At 42.8% G+C, this 13,042-nt stretch overlaps 1 protein-coding gene across 4 annotated transcripts in view; it reads left to right on the top strand.

Moving 5' to 3' along the window:
- PPP1R16B (protein phosphatase 1 regulatory subunit 16B) overlaps positions 1-13,042 on the top strand; it is a 106,351-nt gene that overhangs the window by 75,534 nt on the left and 17,775 nt on the right. For 2 of the 4 annotated variants that reach the window (XM_081916929.1, XM_081916930.1), the window contains exon 3: positions 12,534-12,604. In XM_081916929.1, coding sequence (XP_081773055.1) covers positions 12,534-12,604 — 71 coding nt within the window. Of the gene's footprint in view, positions 1-2,403; positions 2,545-3,249; positions 3,306-5,435; positions 5,661-12,533; positions 12,605-13,042 lie in introns of those variants that run through there. The other 2 variants (XM_081916932.1, XM_081916931.1) reach the window with 2 other exon arrangements.

Here is a 13,042-nt window from a genome sequence, read left to right as displayed (position 1 = left end):
ATCATTATTATTATTTAGACAATTAATATAATGCTTAATTGCAATAGTCTCTAAGTGGCGTACAAGGAAGATAGTACAGTGAAAATCGAAAACAATTAAAACTATAAAATCAGATTTCAGCTAAAATGCCTGCTGATTTTTTTTTTTTAAAAGTATTCAGTAGATGCCAGACATTCAGTAAGGAGGGGGCCTGTTTGACCTCAATCAGTGATCAGGCAGGGAATATAAGGGTTTCCATCTTGGTAGCAGCACAGTTCAAGGTGGACTTTTGTAGCACTTGCATTGATTTGCATGCCTTCTAACCATTGCAGCTTATCAGTTCAAAGCACTTTCCCTGAGCTTAGCTAAGAGTTGTCCTCTTTGGTTATCATTGATACTCACCTTTCATCTCCTAACCTCAGTCTGCAGGACCAGATATATTTGCATCTCTGAAATCCCCACTCCCAGCGCCCTTCCTGGTATAGATGGCGCACACACAGTGCGCTGCTTGAGAGCTACATGTATTGGAGGAATATTCCCTAGGGATTATGACTTACTTTGAAATCTGGCTTCATTGATTTTACAGAGTTCACTGGTTCTGTTCTGTTGTTCCACAGAAGGACTACAGATCCCTCAAAGTAAGCACCATGATTTTCTCAAGGAAATATGCTGAGGCTCCTGCCAGAAACCCGCCGGTAGCATCTTGAAATATGTTGGCACACCAACCTTTTTGCCTTTGCCAGCAAAGAACGAGGTCACATTTTACCCACATGACAACCACACCTGCGCTTGCAGTCTGGACAGTGAACTTCTGGGGTCCACAGTGTACTGCGTCAAAGAAATACAGCATTACATGCATGCCTGCTCCCTTGCACGAAGCTGGCTCACTGTGCCCCGCCCTCTCTGCCAAATAAACATAATACTTGGTCGTTGTGTTGAGAGGCGGTGGCAAGTGGGCCTTTATGGGTCAGTATGGAGATGACAGAAGGGATCACTGTAGACTCCTTGAATCATAAAACTTTTAACCCTGTTGACATATTAACACGCACCATTTGAGGTTTGGGCGGGACCCTCACCTTCCAGCACCCTCATGCCATTCATGCTTGCCTGAGTAACATCATGGGAAGAATATTTCCAGCTACCCCCCTCCCCTGCCTCTTGAAGCCTTATAAGAAGCTGCCGAAGGAAAGGGACTGTGAGTAACATCACAGGGTGAGCTGCTGCCTGAAGGTGATGCCCAAACGAGCCGTGTTCCTTTGGGGAAACTGAGGCCTAGACATCTGATCTGCTGAGCTTGATTCTAGGTTAATTTGCAGCAAACATACCAGCAGCGGCCAGAACATCGAGGACCAAGGTGAAACTGTTCAGACTCCCTTGTTTTTGCTACTGCCCGGAGGTTTAATACTACTGTGTATGACATTGAATTTTTTTATTTTTCATTTGCTGTTAAATTTGCTGGATGTTGCTGTTTTATTGCTGCTGTTATGAAATTATTCTTGAAATGGTTGAATTTTGGGGGTGTATTTTTCTAAGCTGCTTTGAGCATAATTTTTTTTTGCGGCACATAAAGTGGTGGATGTGATGATGATTGTAGAAGCAGAAAAGCTTTAAGACATTTTTCATTCTCTTGCTCTTCCGGGGGGGGGGCATTCCTTATTAGGGATCCGTATGACGTATGGGCAGTTTACTATTTGCAATATCATTTGGAGCAACCCAAATATCATATTTTGGGGCCTGGGGGCGATGCAATCACTGCAAAAGATTTACCCTGGAATGGAAAATTTAAGTGAGAAGTGCAGGAATGTCCAGTGAGCAGGAAAGCTTCACAGATCTTTCTTGCCTATATTTCTTTTCTGGCATGATGTTTTCCAGGTGTGTTTCTCCATAGAAGTAATTCTAAAAGCACTTCTTGGAGAAAAGCCAAGTTTTTGTATGAAGTTATTGTCTTGTTTAATGACATGCATCTTAGAGTTGATGAAGTGCTCAGTGAAGACGAAAGCTAGGCCAAAAGTTCAAATGAGCTTGGAAGAATGGAAGAGGGGTAAAATGCCCTTTTGCCTGCTGCTGCTACCTCTACTTGCATTCTTGCAGCAACAAAAGCAGGGCTCCTCCTAGCTGTTTTCTGCTCCTCCCGGCAGCTGCTAGTTGCCATTTTGTTCCTTGCATAGTGCCATTGTGACCAGCGGCAGAGCGGAGCAAGCCAATCGGGTGCCTGTGCCCTGCGCACAGGGGCAGGGCCAGCCGGGGCAGGATGTTCTGAGGGGCCTCTGAGGAGTCTTCTTGCCTCATCCCACTCAGCCGTCCTACAGTTTGGGGGGGAGGCGGCAGGTGGACAGTTTGGGGCAGCACTGGAGCCTGCGGGTGCCCAAGCCACTGCGTCACTCCCAGGAGAGACGTGTGGCTCAGGTGCACTGCAAGGACCGTGGTGAGTGCTGCCTGGCATTTTGTCATCCCCCTCAGTGGTGACACCTGGAGTATACCACCCCTACCGCACCCCCCTTCCTCCGCCCCGATTGTGACCAGTGTTCTCTCCTCATGTAGCATGGTTTAGTGGGGCATCCTGAGGTGGGGTGTAAATGGCTGCCATGTAGAAGGAACATAGGCCGGATAACCTAGACACGTTCTGAAATTCATTGCCCATGTCCCCTCACCCAAAAATAGTTGAAATGCCCCTTCATCATTTTGCTGCCCATGAATGTGAGGGGGGCTATGCATTTTGTCTCTGCCGTAGTCAAATTTTCCTTTGACAACAACTAAGGCAATGGGTGGCATTGTGGTCTAAACCACAGAGCCTAGGGCTTGCCAATCGGAAGGTCGGTTGTTTGAATCCTTGCGACGGGGTGAGCTCCCGTTGCTTGGTCCCAGCTCCTGTCAACCTAGTAGTTTGAAAGCACGTCAAAGTGCAAATAGATAAATAGGTACAGCTCCAGCGGGAAGGTAAACGGCGTTTCCGTGTGCTGCTCTGGTTCTCCAGAAGCAGCTTAGTCATCCTGGCCACGTGACCCGGAAGCTGTCTGCGGACAAACACTGGCTCCCTCAACCTATAGAGTGAGATGAGCGCCGCAACCCCAGAGTCGTCCGCAACTGGACCTAATGGTCAGGAGTACCTTTACCTTTAAGGCCATATTCACATATTATGGATATGTGTCAAGGCACAGTGAATTTGCATGGATTACCTCTGCCACTGACATCCACAGCTACATTTGAAAATGGGAATAGAGTCTCTGCATGTACAGGTGTATGCATATAAAGCTCTCTCCTTGTGATCAGGAACCCTGAAAAATCAAAGTCTCCAATCATGTACCAAGAGCCCTACTTACCTACAGGTATATGGGAGTGGGGCGGTCTGTTTTGACCTTAAAATGAATGTGTGGAGGTCAAGGGTGGTAGTCATAGAATCATAAACTTGTAGAGTTGGAAGGGATCCCGAGAGTCATCTAGTCCAGCCCCTTTGCAATCACAACTTGCTGTTGCATACTTGAAGCTTGTGTTTCCATTTCCATCCTCTGTGTATTCATTAACCATGGAATTGTTATGGTTTTGTGTTTGGCTGAACCTACCAGTTCAACATTATACACTATGACATCACATCCAGTGAAGCATATGTGTAGGATCTGGGTGCAAGTAGATTCTTGGCCTACCCCATAAGTTTTGTTTTCATCTTACGTTTCTGGATATGGTCAGTCAGTCACCACAAATCACCATGCCATAAAATGTTGAGTGAATGGATATAAAATTAAACCTTAGGAATAGCTTTTCTTAGCAAACTCTTCTGCAAATGTGCAGATGGTATCTAAGTTTCAAATATGAATACATTATCAACTTAATAATGATTAAAAAAAATTCCATTAACTTTCCCAGGTTTGGTAGGTTCCATTTTTGGTGTATTTGTCTTTCAGTTTTCTGAGATTCGCTCACCAGGCTCTTGTTGCCTCAGAGTTAATTTAAATGTTTACATTCTCTTCCCAAATAGGTTTCTTAGAAGAAGCATTTGTTTAAATGGTCTTGACTGTACTGCTGAGATAAAGAGCTTTCCAGGCTCATCAGAATATATGTTTTCACGCAGTTTTGCATCTCAAGTCTCCAGAATAAAACAACTGCTGGGAATCATATTGGAAATATTCTTCACTTTGCAATTCCACAAATACACATTTTATTATAGTTTCAAAGAGAAGTTGCCCTCAAGCAGAGACATTGTTTTGGATGCCAGAGCAAAGATTAAAGCTAAGGGTGTGTTTTTTATATATGTAAAAAGATATATCTATGAAAGAAAAGTGAATAGAAACAGCTTCAGCTATATTAACTCTGATCCATTAAAACATATTCTTTCAGCATGGTATGCCCTAAATACTTTGCACTACAATTCCCATCATCCCTGGCCATTGGCCAGGCTGTCTGATGTTGAAGTGGATTATAGTCCAAAACACATGGAGGCTACAAGACCAGGGGAGATTGTGATATAATGATTCTTGTCTTTGTACCTGCTAAGACAAGTAAGACCAGGGGCAGCCCGTGCATGTGGCGAGGTGAAGCCATTTGTCTCAGGAAGCCAAACCAATCCCCTTCCCTTGCCCTCACTGCTGTGACTGTGCCCATGCTACTACATTGTGGTGGCAGCGTGGGTACAGCCTCAGGTTGAGGAGACAGTTGTGGTGACAGGGCTGGCAGCAGTAGGCGCACCACAGTGGAGGCAGGGAGGGGGCAAGGTGGGACCCCAGATCTGTAGGGGGCATGGGCATCAGGGCAGGAGCAGCATCTTGGCCAGCCCTGAGTAAGGCCAAGGTTCTGGCTACACATTAGGCTGGCAGATCTGGGATTGATCTCTTATATCTAACATTATTTTTACTAAACATAACTATGGGATATTGCTGGTCTGAATAGGAAAGTGGCTTGGATACTTTCCCCCTGATTTAAACCTCCCTTATGGAAGATATTTGTTCTGTGGGGTGAGGGGTGGGAACATACAGGCACTGTATCATGCCTTAATTTTCCCCTCCAAAACAAATAGCACCTGGGGGAGGATTAATTTGTGAAAACAGCATATAAAAAGGGTTTTAAAAAGTTGCAATGTCACTTCCTCAATGAAATTGCAATCCTTGTGTTTGCATCTATCACCAATCTCCCTGGATAAATTGAAGCTTGGTGATCAGTTCAATGAATTTTTTTCCTGGCACAGGCACCAGGTAGCGTATTTTATCACATATTCTGATATGGAACTTGATAACCTTGGTGTCTGTGACAGGTGGAAGGAATATGATAACCAAACTTACGGCACCTGCAGCAACTTTCCTTCCTTAAAATTCAGTATTAAGTTAACACAGATTCGACAGCAGGAAAAGTTGGATTCTGCGACTTGTACACAGTCTGCAGAATGAGCACACTTTCACCCACGGTTCTCTATTTTGCATAATGTATTCTGCTTCTGATAGTTACACAAGAAGAACCCTGTTGGATCAGAGCGCAGGCTCATCGAATCCAGCATCCTGTTCCCCACAGTGCCAATAAGATACTCATTGAAAGCCCTGCAAGCAAGACATGGAGGCAATAGCCCTCCCTTGCTGTTGTCCCCTAGTGACTGGTATGGGACTCCAACTCCCACGAGCCAAAGCCATAATGGCATATGGTGAGAAAGGATGGACACTGTAGTCCAACAACATCCAGAGGGCCACAGATACTTGAAAGTGAGTGTGGCCTCCTCAAACCTAAGGACTGTATGAGCTGCTCGGGGATGTGGAGTGGGGTATTGCTGTTACTAATCTGCCTTCAGCCCTAGGGAATATATAGCATAGGTGATGTTTGAACTGGACTACACTATCTCAAAATGTGACAGTCCCTGACATGTACTTGCCAAACGTATGTGAATTAGAAGTGACTTTTGGTTCGGCGTGTTCACAAATTAATTGGTGCCATGTGCAGTGTGGAGTTATGCAGTGCAAGGTGTGAAAAAGTCCAGAGCCTGTTTCTTTTGTAAACTTGATATTACTTGTTTTGCAATCAGTCTCATTGTTCCTTCTGCACTGAACCAGTGAGTCAGTTTCCGTTGTTTGTGTGATTTGATTTTTTTTTGAACAGTTATACAAGAGACAGAAAACACAAAGCTTACTGCAGGAGGTGTGGGCATATATTTTACTTAATAACAGTGGAGTCGGTTGCAATTTGACTGTGACTTTGAGCATGGGAGGTGGGAAAGAGATGGTCTAGAAAATAGTTTTTTGTGTGGGCAGCCTTAACAACAGGGTACCAAAGATCTTTCAAAGGAGACCGAGGACAGAAAGAATGCTGTAAAGCAAAAAGGTTGTTGAAAGTTCAGCAAGGCAAATTAGCTGCTGGCTCCCAAAACATTAGGTTATTATCAGACCTTATAGGTGCACTAAAAAACAAGGTGTGTGCACGCTTGCCTCTTTTATAAGTTACACGGTCTATGACTATTTTGAAATGCAGTTGTCATCCAATTAAATATATCTTAAGTTGATTAATTGTAAGAGTAGGGCCATTGCTAGGCACCTAAAGGACTTGGGATGAATGCTGATGACACATATTTGCATAATATTTCCATATGCCAATATAGATGCTTGGTTCTCAAACTTAATCCATTCTGGAAGTCCATTCCAAAACCAAAGCGTTCCAAAACCAAGGCATGCTTTCCCATAGAAAGTAATGCAAAATGGAGTAACTCATTCCAGACTTTAAAAAACAACCCCTAAAACAGCAATTTCACATGAATTTTACTATCTAACAAGACTATTGATCCATAAAATGAAAGCAATAATCAATGTACTGCACTATAAAACAAATAAGACAGTATTGTAGATGCTAAAAATTATCATCTATACTGTCACAAAAACAGATTAACCGAAAAAGCCTCAAAAACAAAAAAGCAAAATAAATAGCAAAAACAAAAGCGCCAAACTTAATGCATTCCAGAAGTCTCTTTGACTTCTGAAATGTTTGAAGACCAAGGTGCAGCTTCTGATTGGTGCAGGCGCCCCGAATACAATAGCCGACAGTCGCATCAGACGCTTCCAAAAAACGTTCACAAACTGGAACACTTCTGGGTTTTCGGCGTTTGGGAACCAAGGTGCTTGAGAACCAAAGCACTTGAGAACCAAGTTACCACTGTAATCTGAAGGATATTTCTGTTCCAATCTGCACATTAGTTCAGCAGGCATGGATCAGGCCAGTTTGCACAGAAATTGCATTCCTCCAGCTCCTACACTTTTCTGTGGCTGTTGAACACCAGCGTCTAAGCAGTCTGACGCAGTGGCAAAGTGAAAGCTTGCACACAGATGGAGGTCTGAAATGTAACTGAAAGGTCAACAGTGTGTTTTCTAGGAGTGATAACTCCTCAGGACTAAGCAGTAATCTGAAAGCAAAGAGGCTTTGTCAAGAGATATTCATGAAAAAGAAATGCGGGGGGCGGGGCAGGAGAGAGAGAGAGAGATTCTGGAATGAGGCAACAGTCTAGCAGTTTATCTTAGCTGTGTGAAATTTCCTCTTGCACATGGCCTCAGTAAGGAACAGATGGTACTTTGGAGGCCCAAATTCTTGCACAGCCATACCATATTGTGTAGCTGGCATGATGAAGGGTGTGCATTATAGGCATGAGGTAGTCTTTGAATTCTCTGAGCCTTGAGGAATCTTTTGGAAGTGTGTCTGGATTCCTGGCTCAGCAGGTAAGACTGGCCGTATATCATAGATTGTGATAAAGAAGCTGTGTTCAGAAGCAGAGCCAGCCCTGAAGAATGATTGGATGCTCTCAGATAAGAGAAGTAGGCCTGATGTACTAGAACAAGCTGCAGCTATATATCACGGTGCATGACACTTTGAGCAGTTAAAAGTGCAAACCTAAACAGTCAAATTTAACAGTAAAAGAATGTGGCTAGTGAAGCAGAAGTTGCTGCATGCTATTTGCTAAAGTAGAGTGGGCCTGCAACTTATGCTCACTCCCAGCACTTGTCATCGCAACCTTACATGGGTGGGTGAGAGAATAAATAAATGGAAGTGGAATCTACAAAAATATAAAAACCATTTAGATATTTTTTTTTTAAGTGTTTTAAAAAATACATTGAATTTTCCATAAGGCTCACCATCGCTATCTAGTATCACCTTGCAGCTGTATAGCTGAGTCCAGAGAGGGGAAAACACAGCATTCCCTGCTTTCCATTTATTTATGTCAGTAATTGGGCTGGCAGGTGAAGTTCCGCCTGCCTCTACAGTGTGCGAATGGAGAACTAAGCTTCAATGCTCTGGGTTTTCAAATATCCTGAAAATTATAATGGCAAGGATTTTCTGTGACCTCACAGAACTCCTGCTCCCAGGGTATCCTAGGGGAAGTGTGTAACAATAGAAGCAGTATAAGATTGGAGTACATTTTGCAGTTCTTTGCATTCTTGAAGTTCCTTTGCTGTAGTCACTGAGGATCTGTTGCCAGAACACTGTTGCAGAATCTTGGGGGATTGTAATGAGGTGTGGCAGAAAAACCAACCTGCTGCCAAGTCTGCAGGAATACAATCCCACCTACGCCTGGCCCATTCATGGCATCTTCTCCATCAGCTGGAAACTGGCCATTAGCCTGAAAACACTCTGAAATTTGCAGGGCCTCCTGAGCACCACTGTATTTGTAACTGAGAGTTAATGTTCTGAACGATGATAAAATATCAGATGGCTCACACAGAGCCATATGGTTAACAACCTGTGTTTCAGAAATATATGTCAGCTTCTTACTTGGTTTGTAGAGGGATGGTCATGCATGTATTTATCTACAGTGTGAATAGAGCAAATTATTTTCCCTTTTTTTGGGAGGGGGAGGGGTAATAGGAACAAATTCTCCATTAAACCTTAATCTTTACTTACAGCTGACTAAGCTATTCCAGAAAGCCACCATAGCATCGGTGGGTTGGTGAAATAAGGGAAACTGTCATGTGATCATTCACTGCATCTAATCCTCACAAACAACATCCTATCAGTGTTGGGAGCCTATCCCATCTGCGCTACAAAACAGCTGATGTGAGCAACTGCATTCCAGGGGTGATCAGAATGATTTGTATGCACGGTGAGCTGGCTCTTGAAAATAGCAACATGCCCATGCTAAAATTATGTGTAACTCATAACTTCTCCCCAAACTTGCCAGGACATTATGGAAAATAGAATGGAAAAAGAGACTAATGTCTCCTCCTCCTCACTGTCTTACAGTTACAACCATTTGGACCTTGCCATCCGGTGGAATTGATGAATGAGAACAGGCAAAAGGAAGAATTCTTTCACCCAGGACATGCCCGTAGGATGTGGGGCTCACCACTAGTTTAGATGATGTTTGTGGAGAATAGACCTAACAATGAATCATGGAATTGTAGTGTTGGAAAGGACCTCAACCCCCTGCAATGTAGGAATCTCAGCTAAAACATCTGTGACAGACAGCCATCCAACCAACCTACCTCTGCTTAAAAACCTCCAATAAAGGAGAGTTCATAACTTCCCGAAGGAGACCTTTCTACTGTCCAACAGCTCTTAATGTCAGAAAGTTATTCCTGATGTTAAGTCAGAACACATTTAAAGTGCATGACTTTCCCCCAGGATTCTTTGGGGGAAGTCATGTGCAGGTTCTCAATCTGCCCTCAGCTTGCCCTCAACCCTCAAGGAGTACTCAGAGCTGTCAGTGGTCCTGCAGCCACTGACCTGCCTTGCTCCCTTCCCTGTGGGATCCTGCATTGGGCAGGGAACCTCTGAAAACATATGTTGGACATAAAACTGGAGATGTCTGCTGCCTTCATTAATAGGTTTTACAGATAAAACCAGAATGCCATTGTTAGCAATGGAAAATATATAGTTCCATGGGCTCTTTTTATGACTTACACATACATGGTACTTCTCCTAAAATATCATCGTCAATGGAGAAATAATAGAACTGGCAAGTTTTGTTTATTTTGACATTTGTTCTCAAATGTAAGTGGGGAGGGGAGAACTGACAAGATTAATCTCCGCACAAGTAACAGGATCATATCACTGAAAGCAGGGTCAACATGATTATACAGATCCCCGTGTCATTAGTACACAATGGCTTTTAAATGAGCCAGATTGAATTAAGCTTCCTAATGGAAATCACATCCAAAGTAAACAAGAGCAATCCAGAGCCTCTGTTGAGTGACACATCTATCCATCAGTTGGTACTGTATTAGAAGGGCAGGGCGGTGTGGTTAGCCAGCCAGCAACAGAAGCATAAACATAAATTTGGATTTGCTAGATGAGTTGCACAAGTTATCTAAACTGGATATACTGTGAGGTGCGGTTCAACTGCATATGCCATACATGCTGGTTAAGCTCATTTTGATTTTCATGGGGGGTTTTTTGGAGGAGAAGGATGGGAAAGGGGTAGAGGGAAAAACCCATAAAAGTATAAGGCTATCTTGTTATATATGGTATTTAGTATTTCTCTGTATTCAAGGGGGGACAACTTCTGAGAGTACACTGCCTTTTTAAGGGATACAACTAAGATGTTTTTAGTAGACCTACACCAAGTTTTTGTGCATTGTTCTTTTTTTAAAAAAATGTTTTGAAATATACACACACACAGAGAGAGAGAGAGCAGCTAAGCAAGTTACAGGAAGTTGGAAGGCATTTTTCTTCCATCTATGTCCTGAATCCTATTCATAATTAAAATTTGTAAACACACATTCACAGGTCTGTTATATTAGGGTTGTCTGAGGGAGAACTAGGCTGCCTGTGTCTTCAAGAAGAGTGCTGTGTGAGCCAGTTTTGTGTTCTGCAAATTACACTAATGTGCTGATGTGGAGGTAGAGGAAGACCCAGTCTCCTGGGTCCTCCTGCTTGTTGCCGCTCGTCTGTTCTGTTCAGTGAGGTCCAGGATTCTTGATCATGCCATCCTCTCTGTGTAGCTGGGAGAATATTTAGAGGGCATTCCCATCTCACATTACTGCATTGTGTAGACTAGACCACCATTCTGAGGGTTCCTAAGGTAAACAGCCATAATGATTAAGCCATGTTATGGATCAGTTCATTTGTCCATTTGAAAATGATAAAGGTAGATAATGCACTTTTGATATCGCAAATGCCTAACACGTTGTGGTAATCCAACCCATGCATTGACAGAGTTTTTCTTTTTACATAAAATAACAAAGTATGATCACCTTTGAGCATTTGCTGTTCCTAGCAATAACAAACATCATTTAGCTAATGGCTTTACATTGTCAACCAACACCCTCATCTAATTGTTTATGTCAGTGGACCTTAGAGACAGAATGCATATATAGGGTGGCATCCAGTGCTATTCCTACTCAGAGTAGATCCACTGATGTTAATTGAGATGACTAAAATAGGTTCATTAATTTCAATAGGTCTACTCTATGTAGAGCCAGCACTGGAGACAACCCATTGCCCATGACATCTGTGATTTCAATTTATTTAGACACATCTTTTAGGTCTTCGCTTGTAATTTGAATAGCTGACAGAGAAGTAGCTTTTTAACACTCACATTTCCTCCTGTAATGTACTTGATACAGCTTATGTTGTACACCATACAGGTTGTGTGAACAGCCTTTTAATGGAGTGCTCATTTAGTTCCTTTTAAAGCTCTTCATTTTGTAGCCTTCTTTCCCCTTAAGGTTTATATATCCTTGTTCAGCATAATACTGGTTCTTTAGTAGCACTGGCTCCCCCAAGCCCTTGGAGGGGAGAGGAAATGAGAATGATTATCTTCTTGGCTTGTGTTTTCATTCATTCAGGAACATTACAGAGGGGTGAGCAAAATGCTAAAAGCAGTGCTTTCATTGACAACATGTTGTTGGTGATTCAAAAACCAGACCCATGGAGGACCAGTTCATGGCTCTTGCAGCCTAATCTTGTGCAAAAGTCCCAATATATTCAGTGAGATTCTTCTAAAAGTTGGATTAAAATACAATTTAAAAACAACAACCATGTAAGCATGTATAAGATTGCAGCCTTAGCCACATTGCTTTGGTATTCCATGGTAGTAGAGTTCTGGACCTGAAGACAAGAAGGGTTGTATTTTGGTATGCTCCTACTCAACACGTTTAGTGTATGTAGGAACTAGCTGATGGGGGATACATGTTTAATAGCTTCTTGCCATTGGATAATTTAACTCATGCATGGAGGTATTTCGGTCTTGGTGTGTATGTGTGTGTTTTTATGTATGGAGGTGTTCAGACATATAACCCTTTCACTGCAGTAAAAGTAATACTGTTCAGAATTCTATCTCCTCAGTTTAGAATGTAACCTTGCATACTAATAGTGGACTCATTCACCAGGTGTCAATCCTTATGTGGTCAAAATAACACCATCCACACAGGAAATTTCAACAGGCATGGGAGAATCCCATTCTGTAGAACAGCCTCATAATAATTGATATTTGTCAGCCTCAAGGCTGTTGTTGTTACCTTGCAAGAGTCGTTTATTGGCTTGGGCATTTTAGCTACTGAAATCCTCTCTTTATTCTTTGTTGCCAGTTGTTTGTTCCATCTGAAGGTGAAATAAGCGATAATATTTACTGAGGACAAACTTCTCTGTTTTGTCTCTTGCAGTCTGTTATTTATTGAACAACAACTTCAGCCCAGACCTGTGCAATGAAGATGGATTAACTGCACTGCATCAGGTAAGTGTTTAGGGAAGGTGAAGTGTGACATCAGGCAGGGTCAGATGAAAGAAAAATGCTCACGTAGGCTGTTGCCATGCTGTCAATGTAGCACGGGAGGAATGAACTAGAACTGCAGGAAGTCCCCAGTTACTTAGTAAGCCAAAGGAGATAAAAGGTTAATGTAGTTTGTGTTGATCTGTAGAAAAGAATAAACAGGGAACACACCTAGGATTCTGGGACAGAGAAAAAAAATAGTTGCTCCTCATTTTTTAAAAGACAAAGCCTGGCTGCTTTGGGTTTGCCCCTGATGTAGGCCATACCTTGGAAGTCGAACAGAATCCGTTCCGGAAGTCCGTTCGACTTCCAAAATGTTCGAAAACCAAAGCGTGGCTTCTGACTGGGTGCTGGAAGCCCCATCAGATGTTCGGCTTCCAAAAATAGTTTGCAAACCGGAAC

The sequence above is a fragment of the Podarcis melisellensis genome (assembly GCF_964234715.1).
Source record: "Podarcis melisellensis genome assembly, chromosome: 6".
NCBI classification, from domain to species: Eukaryota; Metazoa; Chordata; class Lepidosauria; order Squamata; family Lacertidae; genus Podarcis; species Podarcis melisellensis.
Note: the sequence above shows the minus strand (reverse complement) of the source record. Positions and strands in the feature narration are given on the sequence as shown.